Source organism: Alexandromys fortis, unplaced genomic scaffold (assembly GCF_014885135.2).
Source record: "Alexandromys fortis isolate MF-2015 unplaced genomic scaffold, M_Fortis_MF-2015_v1.1 scaffold_171, whole genome shotgun sequence".
NCBI lineage: Eukaryota > Metazoa > Chordata > Mammalia > Rodentia > Cricetidae > Alexandromys > Alexandromys fortis.
In genome coordinates, this window is record NW_026068066.1 from 23,385 (window position 1) to 44,903 (window position 21,519).

At 39.0% G+C, this 21,519-nt stretch overlaps 1 protein-coding gene across 2 annotated transcripts in view; it reads left to right on the forward strand.

Annotated features, from left to right (window-relative positions):
- The first annotated feature begins 899 nt into the window (after positions 1 to 899).
- Positions 900 to 21,519, forward strand: part of Naalad2 (N-acetylated alpha-linked acidic dipeptidase 2) — a 46,685-nt gene continuing 26,065 nt past the window's right edge. Inside the window, exons 1-8 of one of the 2 annotated variants that reach the window (XM_050120592.1) lie at positions 900 to 1,130; positions 1,965 to 2,076; positions 4,491 to 4,677; positions 6,360 to 6,461; positions 7,635 to 7,760; positions 10,346 to 10,532; positions 15,981 to 16,074; positions 16,700 to 16,798. In XM_050120592.1, coding sequence (XP_049976549.1) covers positions 1,049 to 1,130; positions 1,965 to 2,076; positions 4,491 to 4,677; positions 6,360 to 6,461; positions 7,635 to 7,760; positions 10,346 to 10,532; positions 15,981 to 16,074; positions 16,700 to 16,798 — 989 coding nt within the window. In that variant the 5' untranslated portion in view covers positions 900 to 1,048. The remainder of the gene's footprint in view (positions 1,131 to 1,964; positions 2,077 to 4,490; positions 4,678 to 6,359; positions 6,462 to 7,634; positions 7,761 to 10,345; positions 10,533 to 15,980; positions 16,075 to 16,699; positions 16,799 to 21,519) is intronic. The other variant, XM_050120593.1, reaches the window with a different exon arrangement.

Consider the following 21,519-nt stretch of genomic DNA (forward strand, 5'->3'; position numbering starts at 1 on the left):
AGATGCCACATCTAGCATGTAAGAAGATTCCATTCCCATCGTGGGGGCACACTCCTCGGGAGTTCAAGATTGGCTTTGCCCTCCTTTGCCGGTCTACATAGCAAGTTCAAGGCTAGATTGGGAGACTCCTAAATAAAAAATAAAACAAATGTATTTTATTTAAATCCAGCTTTTAAAGCTTTTGCAAAGTTACAAAAGAAAAGCCATTTGATACAGCAGTCAGTAATGACACCCAAGAAAAACAAAGACATTAGGAGCTTCCAGCAACTTGCTAGAAGTAAGGTGTGTTAATCAAAGCCATTAGGACTACCCAGGACTTGGAGAACTGCTGGGCACATGGAAGACATTACCGCCTTCATCCTCCTCTAGGGAATTTTGATTTGGCTAGAATGACTTGTTAGATGCAAAACCAGCTGTGTTGTAAACCTTGTAAACATGGTTGAAGGGAAATACTTTTTAATTAACGGAAGGACGAGGACAGAAATGACATTTAGAACTTACTGCGCATGGCCCTTGTAATGGTGAATTTTGTTCACCTGCAGCTACGCAGCTATGTTGTTCCAACAGGGTGTGTTAAAACCTCTGCTATAGAAATGCAGAAATGTAGAGGCCTGTTCAGATATGCCTGTGGTGAGTGGGTGCAGGAGGGATTAGGTCTCAGTCTCTGGGATTTGATGTTACAGGGTTGAGGCTCTAGCTTGTTACAGAAGAAGCCCAGGACATACGTAGCCTCCGTGTGTTCAAGTAGTAATGGGAAGAATATGAAAGCTGAGGAAGGAACCCATCAATGAGATTTTTCAGTGAAAACGTCCTTCTTGGGATGCAGTTGACAAAAGGCTCTGGTTGGTCTCTTCAGTAAATAATCAGAGCTCTGTGTAGCAGCTCCTCCCGCTGGCCTGCCTTACACTGCGGGCAGACTGAGCAGGCGCCACAGTGTAGTTTCTTTTAGTCTCTGGGTCGTTGCAAAGTCTCCTGTTCACCCTCGCTTTCCACCTGCAGCCCCCAGGCCTGCTCTTGCAGTCCACTGCGCTCCCGGTCCCAGGACGGCATGGCGAGGCCTCGGCAGCTCAGAAGTCTGGGGATTTGCATTGCCTTAGCGCTGGCGTCCTTTCTTGCCGGCTTTACTATAGGTAAGTGTGAAAGTCAGGTGAAGAGATCTCACTGGAGGGAGGAAAAGCCCAGAGTGGCTTAGGGCGTGCTCTGTGGAGTTTCCAAAAGAATACAGCAAAAGTAGAGAGCAAATACAATGCATTTCAGTCGGAATTCCATATTTAAGTTTTTATTGAGTTCAGACCACAGCTGTGGGCTGCTGGGAAGAAAACACCGGTTGCTACTATCTATGTGGATGGGAAAAAGATGCCTATTTCTAAATAATTATGAATTGGAATCATTTTTACCTGGATATTTTTGCAGTGGTTCTTGAGTGTCAGGGGCTGTTTATGAACTAGTTTTCCGGAGAGAGCCTTAAAGGTTGTGCCTCATATATTCATAGTACAAGGGAAGAAAAAGAACAGTTCCTGAAGTGAACCTGTGCTAACCAACTGAGAGTTACATGCCTTTGAGAATTTTAATAGCTTTCTGCAATTAGCATGTTTCCCCCAAAAAGTGCACAGTAATCTGTTGGTTAGGTCTCACCTTGGGTTTTTTTTTTTTTTATTAAAAACTTCTGCCTCCTCTCTGCCTCCCTTTTCCCTTCCCTCCCCCCACTCCCCAGGCCCCACTCCCCTCCCCCTCCCTTTCCAGTCCAAAGAGCAGTCAGGGTTCCCTGCCCTGTGGGCAGTCCAAGGTCCTCCCGCTCCACCCAGGTCTAGGAAGGTGAGCATCCAAACAGTTGTTGTTGTTTGTTTGTTTTCACTTTGTTTTCTGGTTGTCAGAAGCAACCAGTATGCTTGTTTTGCATCTTTATGAGTGTCTGTGTATTTCTATGTGTAGAGTGTGTATTTGTGATTTCACTCTACCCCCAGGCTGGCTTATTAAACCTCTGAAAGAAACATCTACTTCAGCTCGTTCTCATCAGAGGATGCAGTGGACACTGTTATCAGAAATGAAGGCTGAAAACATTAGATCTTTTCTCCGGTAAGTCTGTGTTGCATTTTTATCATAGAAATAGTGTTTGTTGCATGAACAGATGAATTTAAACTTGGCCTGCCTTTATTTATATGTGAAATTATACATTGTTCATCAATTCACTGATTTTTTAAAAAATGTATCTAAACTACTAAGGATGAAATCCATGCTTGTTACAGAGGTGCCGTTTCTCACCCATAACTTCACCCTGCAGGAAAGGGTCTGATTGGTGTATTTAGAGACCTTTCATCTTCATGTAACCTTGAACTGCAACTGAGTGAGATGTTTTTGTTCCTTGTGCATGGGAATCAGAAGAATCTTATGTCTTCCTTTCTCCCAGAACCCTTTCTTTACTGCATTCTGTTAAGAAGAGTTAGGACACTGGCAGCCAGGTGACTTAGAAAGGAGATCAGCCTTTCTGACTGCGGTTTTCTTATTTTGCAAATTTTTTTTTCTTTTCTTTTCTTTTTTTTTTCTCAGTCACTGAACAAAATGGAAACAGTAAGGACAGTGTAAACTTTTCAACTTCTTTTGCAAGGCAGTTTCTATAACACGTTTTTGTTCTCAGACTCCCTCAAAAAGAGTGCTACAAACAAATCAGCTTTGTTGGATTATAATTTACATAAACTACACAGTTCAAAACCTTGCAGTTTTATAACTGTTTACTGGCTTGTTTCTTCTGGCTTGCTCAGTTTGCTTTTTTATTGATTCCAGGACTGCCTTCCCAGGGATGGCACTGCCCACAGTGGCTGGGCCCTCGCAAAACAATCATTAATCAAGAAAATGCCCCACAGACATGCCTAAAAGGCCAGTCTGAAGAAGGCAATTCCTCAATTGAGATTCCCTGTTCTAGAAGACTCTAGGTTGTCAAGTTGAAAACAAAAGAAAACAAACAACCCATAACCAACAAAAGGATGTAAAGTAGAAACCAAATATACCTAGGCTCCATGTATTTCTCTCTAGTTGTAAAATAGCTAGTCTAACCTCATTTGTACTTTGTAAAAGAAATATTTGACATATTAAACATCTATAGCCTGCAGTTTTCACTTAATGGCTTAACTAGAGAAAGAAAGCTTTGCAGAGCTTGATACTTGAGTCTTCATGGTTCAGTCATAGTCTGCTGGTGGGAGAGGGTAAGACTCAAGCAGAGGGAAAAATATTTAAGTCTGGGAAGAAGGCCTTGTGCAAAGTCTGCAAATGACAGCAATGACAGTGGAAAGAGCGCTGTTGAGCGGAAGCTTTGATTGATCACAGTAACGGGGAAGGAGGCTGGGGTAGGAGGATTTTAGTCTGAGTATCTTGAGCAATCGTGCAATAAGAGCAGACCAACTACTGAAAAATACTATTTCTCAAAATCAGAAAATTATAATGTCAGGTTCTAGCTATAAAAATATGAACTAATTTTTCAGCTCCCTTATTTGCAAACTAAGGAAAAGGAAGAGCGGTGATGAGGATGGAGACAAAATGTAAAAGTGCTGGTACCAAGTTTCCAATGAAAATGCATCTTCATGTCCATGCAGGGTTTGTTTTTCTTTTTTTTTGTTTTTGCTAATTTTTTGGTCATCCTTTAGTTAACTTTAAAACTAATTTACAAAAATGTTTAATTTTTTTCTCTACTGTTGTAAGTGGAAAAGAGAAGAAACCTTTAATATAATATTTGTGAAATAAATCTTACGAATAACTCTTTGTGGGGTTATTAAAATGCTATAGTCCATTCCCACCCAGAACTAAGAAAATATTACCCAAGGAAGTATGACAGATCTGTGCTTCTCAAGTCACAAAAAAGATTTTGGCACTAAAGAATACAAAAATTCATGGACCTTAATTTCAATGAAGTAAATACACTGCTACATACCTGTTACAACTGAAAGAATCATCTAAGCCAAATACAGAGTACCTGGCTGTCCCTGAGAAATGCTGAGACTTCTCCCTCAAAACGTCCTCCATTTACTCATAAACATCAGGGTGTTGCATTGTCCTAGAGTGGTGACATTCTTAAGGGTGTCTTCTCGCATTTGGTTTCATGCTAGTGTGTTTACCATGGAATTCGTCGTTTCTGCAGGGGGCATAACATGAAGATTGGTTGGTTGGTTGATTTTGGTTTTGGTTTTTTCAAGACAGGATCTCATTATGTACCTCTGACTGTCCTAGAACTCACTGTGTAGACCAAGCTGGACTTGAGCTCTACCTGCTTCTGGCTCCTGCGTACTGGGATTAAAGACATGCACCACTGTGCCCAGCTATACCATGAAAATTGAAGTTGTGTTGAATTATTTTAAAGAGTCATGTTTAAGAAATTGGTATATCTGACTGAGATTTTTCTATGTCTGATACGTAATTGGCATGGACTGCTTCAAGGGAGAGCCATAGAGCCTTGTTTGGATGCACACTCTTACCTTCCAATTCTATTGATCTCATTTCAGGTCCTTTACAATATCTCCCCATCTGGCAGGAACAGAACAAAATTTACTGCTTGCCAAAAAAATCCAAACACAATGGAAGAAATTTGGATTAGATTCAGCCAATTTGGTTCATTATGATGTTCTCTTATCTTACCCAAATGAGACAAATGCAAACTATGTATCGATTGTGGATGGCCATGGAACTGAGGTGATGTGGAATTCTTGGAAGTTTTCTTATCTTGAAATCCCTGGTTTGTACTTTGCCCCTGAGACAGGATCTCACTTTTTAGCTTTTGCTGGCCTGGAATCTGTTGTATGAGCCAAACTGTCCTCAAATCTGTGGTAAGGTGCACACAACCAACCTAATTCATTGCTTGTTTCTTGCTCCTTCACTAATTGGAATGCAGAGTCAAGTACCAATATAAATCTGTTGATAGTGTGGTACCGCTCACATAATTCAGAAACGGCGATGTGCTGTACTCTTCAGTGTCTATTTGTGTTAAGCATGGTACTAATTCCTTAGGCCAGAATGAAGATTAGCACATATTTCCTTTGCTTAGGGGGCTGAGGCAGACAAAGGGATATGTCATTTAAAGTCAGTAGGCTAAGTGCTGGGAAGAGAGAACTAAGGTTCAGCCATTTAGCCTAAACAAGGAGATAAAAAGTCTTGCTGGAGGAACTGATACATGAGTCAGAAAAGAGAATAAGAGTTTAACCACATGAAAACTTAAAGCAAGGAAGAGAGTTCTAGTCAGAGGAAGTACTAGACATGCATGGGAGTGTATCCTGGCTCAGTATTATTGGTAGAGTCTAAAGATGTTATGTGTTACAGTAATGTGAAAGCAAAGTGGACTACAGAAAGGGGTAGAGGAATAGATAAGCTCTGGAGATGGGTCATAGGATTATATTGCATCTTAAGGAGTTAGATGGCAAGATTCAACTATGAGACCTTCTGAAAATCATAGGCAAGGAAAAGGTAGGACTGCAAAGCATGTTAGGGAGGGCTCTTGCACAGCACATATAGACTAGGCAGAGAATCAAAGTTACAACGGTAATGTAATAGTTCAAGTCAAATGTGAAGCCCTGAATTAGGCTACTTGCAGAAATAAAGGTGAAGGATGAATCTGATAAGCAAACAGGAGTGGGCTAGCAACACGGTTCACGGCTGACCTGAGCAAGGAAGAAGCGCATGAATAATCAGGATGACTGACTCTCCACACCCAACTGCCTGGTGCAGGTGGCTTACTTAGTGAGACAGTTCACAGGTGGGAGATGTGGAGCTGTAAGCATGGTAGAAGATAAAAGCAAATTTTAATATGTTGAGTTTGAAGATCAAAGCTAAATAATCACCTGGCTCTTAAATACAGGAATGTAAAAAAGCTGACCCCAGAAGTCTGTTACTCGTTGGCACAATCTCAATAGTGAAATTACACTGGACGGAATAGGAAATTACCAAGAAGTGGTATAGGGGTAGAATATGGTAACCATTTAATTGATGGTGAAAGAAAAGGCCTTTGCAAGAGAAGCAAACAGAAAGGCAAAGGAGGAAATCACAAAAGCACCACCACCGGTAGCATTTCTTTTGCTCGCTTACTTTTTAGCAGTGCTGAGGATGGAATTCAACATGCTACACAAGTATTCTACCACCAAGCTACACCCCAGCCCACGAATGCCACCTTTGAAACCTGCTTCTACACTTAATAAGAGAACATTTAATCACTTAGGACTATTACTTTGAAGATGATGTAAAACTTACTCGTTGTTGTCGGCGGGATTTATCTGTTTAATTACAAAACCTTATCTAAGTGCAACTTAGGGGGCAAGACAGACCATGCCTGATAATGATGTGGGATTATTCTCTGTAACTTGACACGTTTGAATTCTTGCTAGATTTTTAAAACTTCATACCTTGAACCACCACCAGATGGATATGAGAATGTTACAAACATCGTACCGCCCTATAATGCCTTTTCAGCCCAGGGCACGCCAGAGGTAAAAAATGTGCACACCTTTACACCTTTTTTTGTTCTGTGAAAGCCAGTGTAGAGAAACACCACCCAGGGGACCTCACATGCAGGCTACATATTGGTGTAGTCATGGTTTCATGTTCAGTACTATGAGCACCTTCCAAAATTAGAATGATTTTTTAATAACAGAGAAGATCCTAAGGGGGAGAAGAACGGAAGGAAAGAGCACTAAGAGTCTGCACTCTGCAGAACAGCAAACCTCCAACTGCGCTCTCAGCAGGTGCTTCCAGCAGCTTTCCTCACTGTTTACAATGTGATTTTTAAATTATTTTTATCCACCTGCTTTTGTAGCTCATACTACAGATATTCTTAAAATGTTGTGGATGGAAATTAAATATGTTTGTGATTTCAGAAGCTATTTCCAATTGATAGCTTACAAATGAAAAATTGGTTTTCTCCATGGAAGTCTCACTGGGGAAACAAGCTACTCTTTAGGCTTGGCTCCCATGCCCAGCAGTATATGCTCAACACAAAATGAACCCAACAGCATCTTTGGAGGCTCTTCTTCTCATAATTTTAAGTCAGGGTTATTTTAATCTTACAAGTCTTTTGCATGTATACTATGGCTTCTATTGTGTGTTAATTGAATTCCTGTGTTTATGAATACAAGTGTCTGCATTTATATGCATTTCTTATGATTTTTCTTTTGTTCTTGTTCTCTTTTGATTATTTCATCCTATTCTGGTTTGTTTGTTTTTGTTTTATCTCATTTTACTTTATTATCATTCCTTAGATACTTGTTTGTTTTGTAAGGAGAAACAGAAAGGGTATGGATCCTGATGAGAAAGGAGATGGGGAAGAGCTGGAAGGAGTCAGAGGAGGGGAAACCATTATCGGAACATATTGTATTTAAAAAGTATCTTCAATAAAAGAAAAAAGATGGAAAAAGATAGACAATAAAAATTAAACATAGTTGGGTTCATTGAAATTGGATTGACTGTTTCCTACTGATATTTTTTTTTCTGGAGAATAACTATTTAAAACATGTCTCCGCTCCACAAAGAAGTTTATGAAATGTTAAAATGGTGTTGTTGGGTTCCAAATAAGGAAAGAAAACTGCCAATAGACTTTTGAAGAACAAATTATTTCAATTTTGTCTTGAAGGCAGTAGCATACGTATCTTTCCCTTTTCTTGTAGGGAGAGCTTGTCTATGTCAACTATGCTCGCACTGAAGACTTCTTCAAGCTAGAGAGAGAGATGAACATCACCTGTACTGGGAAGATTGTTATTGCAAGATATGGGAAGATCTTTCGAGGAAATAAAGTAGGGTATTCCTTTTTCAAGAGGGAAAGGGGGGGTTGGATCCTACAAATATAAATGCTCAATTATATTCGCTCTCTAAAATTGCTCTTAACTTTGTTCTCATGGGTACACAGAAAACTTTATTTAACATAACTTTATATGTCTTTTCTTATTTGAGACAGGGTCTCACTATGTAGCTCTGACTCTCCTGGAACTCACTTTGTAGACCAAGCTGACCTGATACTCACAGAGATTTGCCTGTCTCTACCTCCCACATGCTGGGATTACAAACTGTCCCACCACTGCCTGGTGTAACATTTCGATTCTGCAAAGGACATTATTTTTGTTACAAAAGTAGCATTTTCTTTTTAAAGATCAATAGAATGAAATTTCTATCAATTAAAAGGAAACTTTCCTCTGTATTACCCAACTTATTTTTTCTAGACTGTTGGAAGGAGGCTGCGTGTTTGTCCCCGCTGTCCCGAACTGAAATAATCACACAGAAAATTGTATTAATTAAATCACTGCTTGGCCCATTAGCTCTTGCTTCTTATTGACTAACACTTTCATATGAATTTAACCCATTTCTATTAATCTGTGTATCACCACATGGCTGTGCCTTACCAGCTAAAGTTCTGGCGTTACATGGCTATGGCGGGGCTACATGGCTTTTCGCGACTTTGCCTCCTTTCTCCCAGGATTCAGCTTAGTTTCCCCCACCTAACTCTGTTCCCCTATAGCTCTACTATAGGCCCAAAGCAGTTCCTTTACTTATCAATGGTAATCACAGCATACAGAGGGAAATCCCACATCACTAGACGTATTCAATTTTAGTCACCCCTTCACAATTTAATTCTTTGAATTCTAAATCTGAGTATATGTACTCTTTATGCAATTATTACGATTAGATTTTAAAGAGGCAATGACACACTGTGTGTCCTGTAACCCTGTTCCCACTCAGCTATTCCTATGCATACCTACAGTAATACACTAAGAGCTGTACAATATAGTAGCAGTTAAGGAACTGGGACCCTGGCTCCACATACTTGGATCAGTACTAGTCTGGGCCCTGAATCTTTAGATCTTTTCACTGTCACCTCTCTCTTCCCAGTGTCCTCTTGAGCAGAATATGAATGCTAATAGCACCAACATCATAGAGTTCTTCATAAGATCCTAGTCTGTACTGGAGAGAGCATCTCAGTAGCAAATTGATACTAGTAAATTCTATATGACTATTAAGTCCCTCATTCATTTAAATAGGAACATAGTATTTTTCAAAATTGATAATATATTTAATCATTCTCCTGTTGACAGATACTTTCCTTAGCTGGGCTTCAGTATGTTCCTACTATAAAGAATTCCATTGTTAACATTCCTTATATACCTCACACATTTGCATCCAATTTGTGATATACATTCATAAAAATTAAGTGTGCATATATGTATGTGATATGTGTGTGTGTGTGTGTATAATCAATGTTCTTTCTTAATTTCCTTTCTAGGAAGTTGAGATGTTGACAAAGCTGAGTACTTTTTAAACATTGTAATACATACAAAAGAGCCAAGAATGAGAATTACCTACTTTTTGCTGCAACATTTCTGATGATTAAGAATTCAGTTATCGAGCTGGACAGATGGCTCAGTGGTTAAGAGCACTGACTGCTCTTCCAAAGGTTCTGAGTTCAATTTCCAGGAAACCACATGGTGGCTCACAGCCATCTATGATGAGACCTAGCGCCCCCTTCTGGCATGCAGGCACACATGGAAGGAATGCGTACACATAATAAATAAATAAACAAACAAACAAATAAATAAATAAATAAAGGTTTATTTATTTATTTAAGATAGAAAAAGAATTCAGTTATCTCAGCCAGACAGTGATGGTGCACGCCTTTAATCCCAGCACTTAGAGGGCAGAGGCAGGCAGATTTCTGTGAGTTCGAGGCCAGTCCGGTCTAGTTCTAAGAGTTCTAAGAGTTCTAAGAGTTCTAAGAGTTAGTTCTAGGACAGATAGGGCTGTTACACAGAGAAACCCTGTCTTGTAAAACAAAAACAAAACAATTCAGTTATTAGTTATCTCACAGAATAAAGTTTTCTATTCTTATCAAATTTAATCCAGATGGTTAGATGCTTACAAAGTTCCTTTTGAAAAAACATACTGACTATTCTATATAGCATTCACAATCTGTTTGGATATGTAAGTATTTAAGTGCTTACTCGATAATGTGCAAGATTTTTGAGGGTAGTTGGTTAAAAGTATAGCATCATTCACATTCTCATCAACCCTCTCGTTTTAGTAGGGTAGACAAACACTAGAAAGATATTTTAATTTATCATAAACTGTCCTATGATAGAAATATATAAAATAAATATAAAGAAAGGAGACCAATTTTGCAGGTTTGGGAATGACAAACAGTTCTTAAAAGAGATAATTAGGATTTTGTAAGATAAATGACCATTTGTTAAATTTACCATGAAGGCGATTAGTTTGGAAGCAAAGATAACAAGCACATAACAACAGCATCAAAAAGCAGTTTTTAAATGACTTTTGCAGGAGTAAGCCAGTCCTTTGCATTCCTGCATCATGTTGCATATTGCTCTTGCAGGTGAAAAATGCCATGCTAGCCGGAGCCACGGGAATCATCCTGTACTCTGATCCAGCTGACTACTGTGCCCCCGAGGTACAGCCGTATCCCAAAGGATGGAACCTTCCTGGAACTGCAGCACAGAGAGGAAATGTCTTAAACCTGAATGGGGCAGGTGACCCGCTTACGCCAGGCTATCCAGCTAAAGGTTATAAGCAAATCTTTTAGTTGATCACTTTTGTGAAGTACTCCTTGCTGTTCTAAGTGTATAAAAACAAGCATTGTATGTCTTTTGGGATCCTGACTGCTCAGAAATAAGTACTTTCTCTGTTCTGGGATTTTTTGTTTTTTCCATATGAAGTTGAGAATTGTACTACCAAGGTCTGTAAAGAATCGTCTTGGAATTTTGATGAGGATTGCACTGAATCTGTAGATTGCCCTTGATAGGATGGGCATCTTCTCTATGTTAATCCTACTGACCCATGAGCAGGGGGGATCTTTCCATCTTCTGATATCTTCAATTTCTTTCTTCAAAGACATGAAGCTTTCACTTGCTTGGTAATATTTTTTTATTATTTTAGGCTAATGATTTTTTTATTATTATTTAAGCCTATTGTGAAAGGTATTGTTTCCCTGATTTCTTTCTCAGTTTCTTTGTAGGATCTCCGTGGTGAAATTTTTAGGGTCACTGATATATGCTATCATATCATCTTCAAATTATGATTCTTTGATTTCCTGTTTTTCAATTTGTATCCCCTTAATCTTTTTCAGTTGTCTTATTGCTCTAGCTAAAATATTGAGTACTATGAGTAGATATGGAGAGACTGGACAGTCCTCTCTTTCAGAAAAAATTTTAGTTGTATTGTTTTGGGGTCAGGGAGTGGAATGTGGTGGTTTAAATAGGAATGGCCCCCATAGACGCATTTGAATGTTTGGCCCTTAGGGAGTGGTGCTATCAGGTGGTGTGGTTTATTGGAGGAAGTGTGTCCTAGCCCTGTGGAGGCAGGCTTTGAGGTCTCACACACTCAAGCTACACCCAGTGTGATACACAGACTCCTTTTGCTGCCTATTGATCAAGATGTCAAAGTCTCAGCTCCTTTTCCAACACCATGTCTGCCTGCCTACTGCCACATTCCCGCCATGATGATAATGGACTACACCTCGGAAACTGTCTTAATTAAGGTTTTTATTGCTGTGAAGAGGCACCCTGACCATGAAAACTCTTATAAAGAAAACATTTAATTGGGGTGACTCTCTTATAGTTTCAGATGTTCAGTTCATTATCATCATGACAGGGAACATGGTGACCTGCAGGTAGATGTGGTGCTGGCTATATCTTTATCAGAATGCAGCAGGAAATCCACTGAGTGTCACACTGAGGTAAGCTTGAGCAAAAGAAACCTCAAAGCCTGCCCCTACAATGATACACTTCCTCCAAAGAGGCCAGGTCTCCTAATAGTGCCACTCCCTTTGGGGGTTATTTTCTTTCAAACCACTGCAAACTGTAAGCCAGCCCCAATTTAGTGCTTTTCTTTGTAAGAGTTTTTGTGGTCATGGTGTCTCTTCACTGCTGTGGAGTGTTCCTTCTGTACACTGTGAATATGTGTTGCTTTCACTGGTTAATAAAGAAGTTACTTTGACCTATAACAAGGTAGAATAAAGCCAGACAGGAAAGCCAAATGGAGAGACAGGGAAAAAGAAGAGTGGAGAGAGTGAGAGATGAGCCAGCTGCAGGGGAAGCAAAATGCTAGAAAACAGGCAAAACCATGAAGTCATGTGGCAAAATGTAGATGAACAGAAATGGGTTAATTTAAGTTGGAAGAGTTAATTAGAAATAAGTCTGAACTATAGGCCAAATATTCTGTAATTAATATAAACGTCTCTGTGTTTATTTGGGACCAGATGGTTGGGACAAAAGAAAAGCTCCTCTGTTTACACTTCACAGCAATAGAAACCCTAACTAAGGTAACGATATGTAGTGTCCTTCCCTGTCTCTTTTTATTACATTTTGTTTGAAGTCTATTTTCTTAGATATTAAAATGGCTACACCAGCTTTCTTGTTAGATCTATTTGCTTAGAAAATCCTTTTCCAACCCTTTATCCTGATGTACTGTTTATCCTTGTTGTTAATGTGTGTTTTCTGGATGCAGCAGAAGGATTTGCATCCATTCTGTTAGTCTGTGTCTTTTCATTGGGGAATTGAGACCATTGATATTGAGAGATATCAATGATCAGTGAGTGTTGATTTCTATTACTTTTTTGTTGATTGTGATGGTGATGGTGGTTGTCATGTGTGTGAGCTTTCCTTCTTTTGTTTTTAGTGATATAAGACTATTTCCTACATTTTCATGGGTGTAGTTAACATTGGTGGGTTTGGATTTTTTCATCTAGTACCTTCTTTCGTGCTGGATTTGGCTCTATCATGGAATATCTATGACATTCGATTTCTCCATCTATGGTGATTGAAAGTTTTGCTGGTGTAGTAGGCAGGACTGGTCTGTTAGAGTCTGCAAGGGTTAGGCTCTTCTGGCTTTTAGAGTCTCCACTGAGAACTTGGGTGTAATTCCAATAGGTCTGCCTTTATGTGTTACTTGGCTGTTTTCCCTTGTGGTTTTTAATAATTTTTTTGTACTGTATGATTAGTGTCTTGATTTTTATGTGGTTGGGGGGGGGACTTTCTTCTTTGGTCCAACTTATTTGGTGTTCTGTAAGCTTGCTGTAACTTTGTATGCATCTCCTTGAAATTAGGGATATTTATTTTATGATTTTGTTGAAGACATTTTCTGGGCCTTTGAGCTGGAGATCTTTTTCTTCTAATCCCCATTATTCTTAGGTTTGGACTTTTCATAGTGTCCCAGATTTTCTGGATGTTTTGTATAAGGAAATTTTTAGATTTAACTTTGTTTTTGGCTGATGTATTCTTTTTTTTTTTTTTTCTTTTTTGTTTTTGGTTTTTCGAGACAGGGTTTCTCTGTGGTTTTGGAGCCTGTCCTGGAACTAGCTCTTGTAGACCAGGCTGGTCTCGAGCTCACAGAGATCGGCCTGCCTCTGCCTCCATTTTTTTATAGTATCTTTAGTGCCTGAAACTCTCTTTTATCTCTTATATTCTCTTGGTGAAGCTTCCCTCTGTAGTTACTGTTTTAATTCCTAAATTTTTTATTTCCAGAATTTTTTCATCTGAAGTTTTCTATATTGATTCTATTTCCAGTTTTGTGATCTTAGTTTTATTTTTTTTAACTATTTGTGTTTTCTTGGATTTCGTTAAGTGATTTATTCATTTCCTCACACTGTTTGTTTTCCTGGATTTATTAATTTCCATTTTTAAGCAATTTAATCATTTTTATATAGTTGGTTTTAAGGTAGTTTTCTTGTGTTCCAGCTGTATTGGAATATTCAAGTAGAATAGCTGGGCTCTAATGGAGACATACTGCCCTTGCTGTTATTGATTCTGTTTTAATGCTGCCATCCAAGCATCCGGGTTTGGGTTGATTATAGGTCTAGGTGCTGATTTCTGGATTTGTTTTATTTTGGTTTTAATCCTTGACTTCGATTTTCTCTCTGGATTTTCAGAGAGTGTGTTGACTGAGTGCTGCCTGTCTCATCCAGCTGATGTGTTCTCAGAGAAAGCCTGCTGGGATTTGATGTGGGAGTGATTTCTTATTAATAAAGAAACTGCCTAGGCCCCTTCATAAGGCCCACCCTTAGGTGGGTGGAGAAAACAGAGGAGAATTCTGGGAGAAGGAGGCTTAGTTGAGGAGTCGCCATTGATGCTCCCACTCCAGACAGACGCAGGTTAAGATCCTCTCTGGTAAGCCAGCTCATGGGCTACACAGAATATTAGAAATGGGTTAGAACAATATGTAAGAGCTAGCCAATAAGAAACTGGAACTAGCCGGGCCAGGCAGTGTTTGAAAGAATACAGTTTCCGTGTAATTATTTCGGGCATAAGCTAGCCATGTGGGCGGCCGGGTGCCGGGGACGCAGCCCCGCCGCTCCTATTTCAACAGGGATTTTAGGCTGGGATACTGGGACAAGGCAGGGGAAGTAAGGTTGGAGGAGAAGGTCTTTGTTATTCCTTGGAGATGGAGTCAAACAGGAAAGGGAGGTCATAGAAGATTTCGCTATAGAAAGCGTGGGATGAAAATGGGGGGATTAGAACTCAGGAGCAGTAGGAGAGGTGAGGGTCTGCCTCCAACCTTCTTTTCCTGGTAGGAGGAGCCCCTAGGTTAACAGGGCTGTCTGCTGGGTTGGGATCTGTGGGGGTGGGAGGAGGAATGTTAGAAGGGGAAAGATTTGTGAGATACACTGGAGATGGGAGTGGGTGGAGTGTTAGGGGTGGGAGGACACTGCCAAGTGTGTTCTGCTGTAGAGCTGGGGGTGGAACTGGTGGAACAGAGAAAGATTAGAGATCTGAAGGGAACCTACAGGTATGGCCTGTGAATTAACATGGTCATGTGGACTGGAGCTGTGGGCTGTTCCCTTGCTCTACTAGGTTGTTGTGTTCCCACCAAATGCTTACTGGTGTTGGAAGTTGGGATACTCGGATTTGTTGGGGGAAGGAGGGCTAGGGATGAAGTAGGGTCAGAGAGGAAAGGAAAACTACAGCAGGTTTCCTGCTATGGAGCTGGGGATGATACTGGTATCTTGGGAGCAGCAGCACAGATGTCGCCCTAAGAGAAGAGGGCCATTAGCAGGGAGTGCTCACTGGGGTTGGGGTCTGGGGCAAAACAAGTAGGGGGAGGAAGGTTAGAAGATCTGTGGGATCCACGGGAGATGGGAGGAGGGTGTTCTATAGAGCTGGTATTCGAACTGGGGGACCAGAGAGAGAAGAGAAGGTCTGCAGGCAGCCTACCTGCTTTTTTGTGAGTTAGCAGAAAATCATTGTTTGGTTTTTAGATACTCAAGACCTTTGGAAATATTTTCTTCAATATTGATTTCTAATTCCAATAAAATTAATCCCACTTGTCAAAAAATACACTTAGTATGATTTTTGCATTTAGTGGAACAATATGGTTAGACTTTTTGTTTCAATAGGCAATTATAAAAATAAGTAATAAGAAAGATATATTTGAGCTGTTGTTTTATATGCCTTATCATTTTTAAGTTGGTTCAAATATGGCATGAGGGTTTCCATTTTAATCCATCCTGCGTGATAGCCAGGCCTGAGGAGATTATCAGTCTGACAGTACTTCCAAATCATGCTTTGAAGAAAACTTTGTCTTATTATTTGGGTAAATGTAATTATTCCTCAATCACTATCTCATAAGTTTTCTATTTTTTATCCATTATATGTGACTTTAGACATATAGACACATTTCCAAGCATATAGTTTGCTGGAGTTTCTATAATAGTAATTCATAATATCTTTTGAGCAAATAAGATATTAAAAAGTTTAAGAAAATCATTTCAAGTGTTTAGTTTGAAATCTATAAATTCTATGATTTGATTTTACTTTAAAATATAAATGATTTAACTTTTTACTGCTGACTCAAATAGGCTAGTTTAAATAATACAATTTGACCTTTTGGTAACCTTTAATTTTATTTTATTTGCCAAAATATAGCAAATCTGTAATGATATTACAAGAAATTCCATCATATCATTGTCTTTGCTTGTATTCTTCAATGGTTTTCACTTACATACTTAATCTTTGCAGAGTACACCTTCAGACTTCAAGTTGAAGAAGGAGTAGGAATTCCGAGTATACCCGTACATCCAATAGGATATAATGATGCCGAGATACTATTACGGTATAGTCATTTAGTTGGAGATGAGTGTGTCTTGTGCTATATTGTCCATTTTCTGCTCTATAAGTCAGTTATGTTGAAACCAGCTGAGTCCTTGCTGTCTGATTTAGTGTCCTCACCTGTAAAATGAGGACAGTGCTGCTTCTTGTGTCCCCGGTGAGATCCCTGTCTCCAGTACAGCCATCATTGAGCTAATACTTGCTGGTATTGTTTTCTGTATTTTATTGCTTGTTTCCCAACTACCATTTCCTAAATGTTTGTACCACAGTAACTTAATTCCCTTTTATAGGTGCCCCCAATGGGGTCAGTAGTTGCTTTTAAAATTAAGTGTTTTTTAACACAGTCATGAATGTTTCCGCTTTCGAATAGCCTCAGTTTCCTGCTTCTCCAACTGTGTCAAGTGTGAAGAGGCTGTTGCCACACATCTGTCCTCCAGATTTTATTTTTTCCCTTCACCTTTAATAGTAACACGTTGCACGTTACTAATTTGTCTAGGCTATGACTCTTTCCAGAGTGAGAGCTCCGTGAGGTTAGGCCTCTGTGTAAATAGTTCTACTCTACACAATCATACCCAATCTTGTGATTTCCTCAAGATCAATCTTTGTGTTGTTTCATGTGCTCTTGGCAGAAACTTGGGAGGAACTGCTGCTCCAGACAACAGCTGGAAGGGAGCTCTAAATGTCAGTTACAATATCGGGCCTGGCTTTACAGGAAGCAAATATTCCAGGTAATGTTGTGAATCTTTAAAAGCCTGAAAAGGTTTGCTTTTAACAGAAAAATGTCAGGCTAATGCTCTGCCAGGTAAAGTATGCTCTTCCCGTTTTCCTTGTCACAGTGAGCAACTGATCGTTTTATATCCACTCGGAAGGACTTGCAGAATTAACAACTGAATTATTCAGTGGTGACATTGTATTATTAGATGAAATATTACCATGTTTGAGCTTAGGCTTATAACATTCCAAGCAATGTTGTCTTTTTTAGCTTCCATTTTCAACTCGAGTTTTAAAGCAGTTGTCCTAGTGACATTTATGGTGGTTCAGCTGAGAGAAGATAAAGGGCGAGAGAAAGGAACCCTCGGTTGTTTAGCCTTCACTCCATGGCATAAAGGAGTCAAAATGAGGAAACCATGTTGTTCAACAATTCAATAATCCCCAATAGATGTTTCATTATAAATAGTATTGCTATTTTCTTTTCAAGACAGGGTTTCTTTTTTTGTTTTGTTTTGTTTTGTTTTTGTTTTTCGAGACAGGGTGTCTCTGTGGCTTTGGAGCCTGTCCTGGAACTAGCTCTGTAGACCAGGCTGGTCTCGAACTCACAGAGATCCGCCTGCCTCTGCCTCCCGAGTGCTGGGATTAAAGGCGTGTGCCACCACCGCCCGGCAGAATTTCTTTTTTTGGAGTAAACCATATTTATTAAAATAAGAAAATGGTCAGTGTTACATTATTTCTAAGTAAATATTAGAATTAAATTAAAATATTTGAGGTTTTTTCTGTTTTTTAAAGTTGTTTTTATTGTGCTATATATTTTTCTCCTCATCCCTCCCTTCTCCCTTCCTCCCCCCTCTTCTTCTCTTATCTCCTATGATCCCCTCACTCAGTTTATTCAGGAGCTCTTGTCTTTTTCTACTCAAGACGTGGTTTCTTTGTGTAGCCCTGTCTGTACTGCAATTTGCTCTGAAGACCAGATTGACCTTGAACTCAGAGGCCCTCTTAAATGCTGGGATTAAAGGCACCTGTCAGTGTCATTTTTAAACACAGGACTGCTGCAGTGGAGTGATCATATGTGCCTGATGGGTTGAGAAAAAGCAGGCAAGCAACGTAGTTATAGAAACACAGACCATGGTGGGAAATGTGATATACTGGAAAGACTGGGGAAAGGGAAACGTAGTGCTGATAAACCAGAAAGGCTAAAGATAGCTATTGATTTTATTAAACCCACATTGCTCAGTCAGTCTTGTTTGCTAATAATTTACCTATCTATGTGAACTTTGATAATCAGAATATGTTAGAATTTGTTTGTTTCAGAAAAGCTAAATTGAAACAAGTTTAGTTTTCTTACTTTTATGGGAATTTTAGAATTTGAGTTACATAAGGGCTTAATAATCACCATAATTCAATCAGAACAGTGTTCCTTCAATTAGAAAATTTATTACCTATTTTACTTATATTCTTCAGAGAGAGAAAGATAGCATAGTTTCACAAGATAACTTTTATTTGTTTTTAATTTACAAGCAGAATTAGACAGACATGGAGAAAATGCATTGATAATTTCTGAGTTTACTCAGGGGTCTGGGGAGATGACTTGGCAGTTAAGAGGACTAGTGTTCAGTTTAGTTCCCAGTGTCTATGTCGTCTCACAGAATGTCTGTAACTCCAGCTCTTAAGGGATCAAAAATTCCCCTCCTCCCTCCTCTGGCCTCCCTGCCCCTTCCATACACTTGCACAGATACATGAATAAAGCATATATTATAAAAAACAGATTAAACTCAGAAAGCATAAGAAATAGAGAGTGTAGGTCTGGCTATCCAACACTGTCCATCATTGTTGTGATTTGAGTTCAAAATGAATTGATACATAGTAAGCAATAACAGCAAAGCGTTGAGAGATTCTTTTTTCCCTTTCACCTCACAGAGGTCTTAATAATTATTTGTCCATTTAGGGAGACTATCAAATGACAAGACATAAAGATACTTCCTCATATTGCTGGCATCAACGAAGAATAATTTGTTCCTAACAAAAATGGAAATAGAAATAAACACAAAAACAAAGAGGAAAATTAAACCTAGATATACAGATAGCTAAAAATAATGGAATTTTAACTGTCCATATTGTTCCTGCAAGATGAAGTCATAGCATATCTCAGCAGGACCTCCAAAACTGATAGAGTAATTTAAAGTGATCACTGTTGGACAGGTATGAAATGAGAATTTATTCTATCTTTCACTAGACTTGTTAGTTAATAAAGGAATCAGGACTGGTGTTGAAATTGGTACAAAGAAGCTGGGTGGTGGTGACAAATGCCTTTAATCCCAGCTCTTGGGAGGCAGAGGCAGGTGGATCTCTGTGAGTTCGAGGCCAGCCTGGTCTACAGAGTGAGTTCCAGGACAAACTGCAAAGCAAAACAAAAAACTCTGTCTTGAAAAACAAAGAAAAACCAACAGCAGCAAAATTTGTCCAAAGATATGTTCCAGGATACATATACACATATATTTATATACATCAGAACAGCTTATTAGAAATACTGAGATGAACATAATTGCAGGAAAATTTGCTTTTACAGTGGTGAGCGATCTTAAATGAATGTGTACTAAATATGACTCTACTGTGAATTGTGTTTTGTCATAATTCTGCATGTTTATTCAGTCTGTCTCTCCAGAGATGCATAAAGCAGTCCAGTTATACAATGAAATGAAACAAAAGATACAGGTGACCATGATAAAAGAGCTGAGTCTTTTCTACTCTTCCCGATAGGAGTGTGTTAATGCATTTGACAAATACTCAATGAACACTAGCTGTACACAAAGTACCCCATAGACTTTAAGCTCTTAGTTACAGGAAGATGCTGAAAATGTTTCTGCATTATAGCAGTTGGTGTTTTGTTGCTAAAACTGAACCTGGGGTTTTCTTTGTCAGCTAGTGGCTCCACCATTAACCTTTCCCCAGTTCCTTTTTGTGTTTACTTTGCAGTAGCAAAATACATTTTTTTTTTGCTTAATGCATTTAAAAAACCTCACTGGTTGATAGGTTTTGCTCTTGATGGAACATTTAGCTGAATTATGTATTAATTACTCTTAGGATTACTTATGTATTTAGAAAACTTTTAGGAGGATGGCAGAATCTGCATGCACTTCACATTATTCAAGCTTTGGGAGCTGTTTCCTTCCTTTCATCATGGATAACAAATTATAGATCATTATAGATCTTTTTTGATCGAGAGAGAACAAAGTCTTGTTTTCTGTTCCCATGAAAAAGCTCACTATTTATTCATGTCCTTCTGGAATTCATAGAGTGTGAGGAAGTCTGGCTGAGTTTGACCAAACTTGCCTTTGCTTTTAAATTGGTTAAAATCATGAAGGAATATTAAAGTTTAGCCCAAATCAGAATCAAAATGGATGGCCCAGGGAAGTTTCAGTACGTAGTTGTGCACTTAGCACAACATTCTAAATTCTTTTTTTTGGGGGGGGAGGGGGGAGGGAGGGTTGAGACAGGGTTTCTCTGTAGCTTTGGAGCATGTCCTGGAACTAGCTCTTGTAGACCAGGCTGGCTTCGAACTCGCAGAGATCCACCTACCTCTGCCTCTCGAGAGCTGGGATTAAAGGCGTGCGTCACCATCACCCGGCCCAAATTCTTATTTAACAATAGAATTCATAATATATTTTTCATTCAGTGCTCAGGTCAGTTTTAAGTAATATATTTATAGACTGCTTTCAGTCATGACAAAAGTTAATGAACAGCAAGTATTACTGCAATCATGTGTCCTTTACCAGGAAGATGTGTTTTGAGAAATTCTGGAACATCAGAATGTGCTTACACATACCTCAGTCACTGAATGGGACTTAAAAAAATCTGTTATAAACAATCATTTTTTTATATTACAAGCCAATCCTAGTTCCCTCTCCCTCCCCTCCCCCACCTTCCCCCATGCACTCCTCAGAAAGGGTGAGGTCTCCCTGGGAAGTCAAAAAGTCTGGAACATGACTTCTTGATGTCATTGGGATTCTGTGAACAAGAAGAATGAGGCTACTGTTAGCCTAACAGGGTAGTCTGTCTCAGAGGAAAAGTGCGAGCACACTTTTAATGAAAAATTGAAGTACATTATGCGTTGTACAGAACTGCATTGCTCTCCATTTAAGACTGTCAATATAATGTCTGTTCCCATTAGTATCACCACAAATACGCAAGTAATACATTAGACGATGACATCATAGCAGGTGCCGTGTTAATCGATCCTTCTAATTCCTTTCTACTTTTTGGGATACTATCATATGTGTGATCTGTTACTGATTTAGACATCACTGTGCTATGCAGGGATTTATAAAAACAGATGATCAAGCAATAAATTTATCTTTCCAGTTAGTATATAGCAAACAGTTGCTCCAGCGTAGTGAGAATATAATGTTTTAAAATTAGTACTTTAAGACATTTAATAGAATATTTTCAGTTAAAAGTAAGAATGCGTAATACAGCTATGAAGAAAAACACAAAATCTTGGTATTTAAAGTTGATGTTAAGATACATACCTAAATACCCAGGAATAAATTATAATGATGCTTCACAAGTGTTTCAAATAATCCAATTATTGAGGTAACAAAGATATGAGAATTCACTGTTCTAGTGTATAGTTTTCTGTAGTTTTGATATTTTTTACAATAAAATGTTAAATAAAAAGCTGGAGAGATGGCTCAGCGGTTGAGAGCATTGCCTGCTCTTCCAAAGGTCTTGAGTTCAA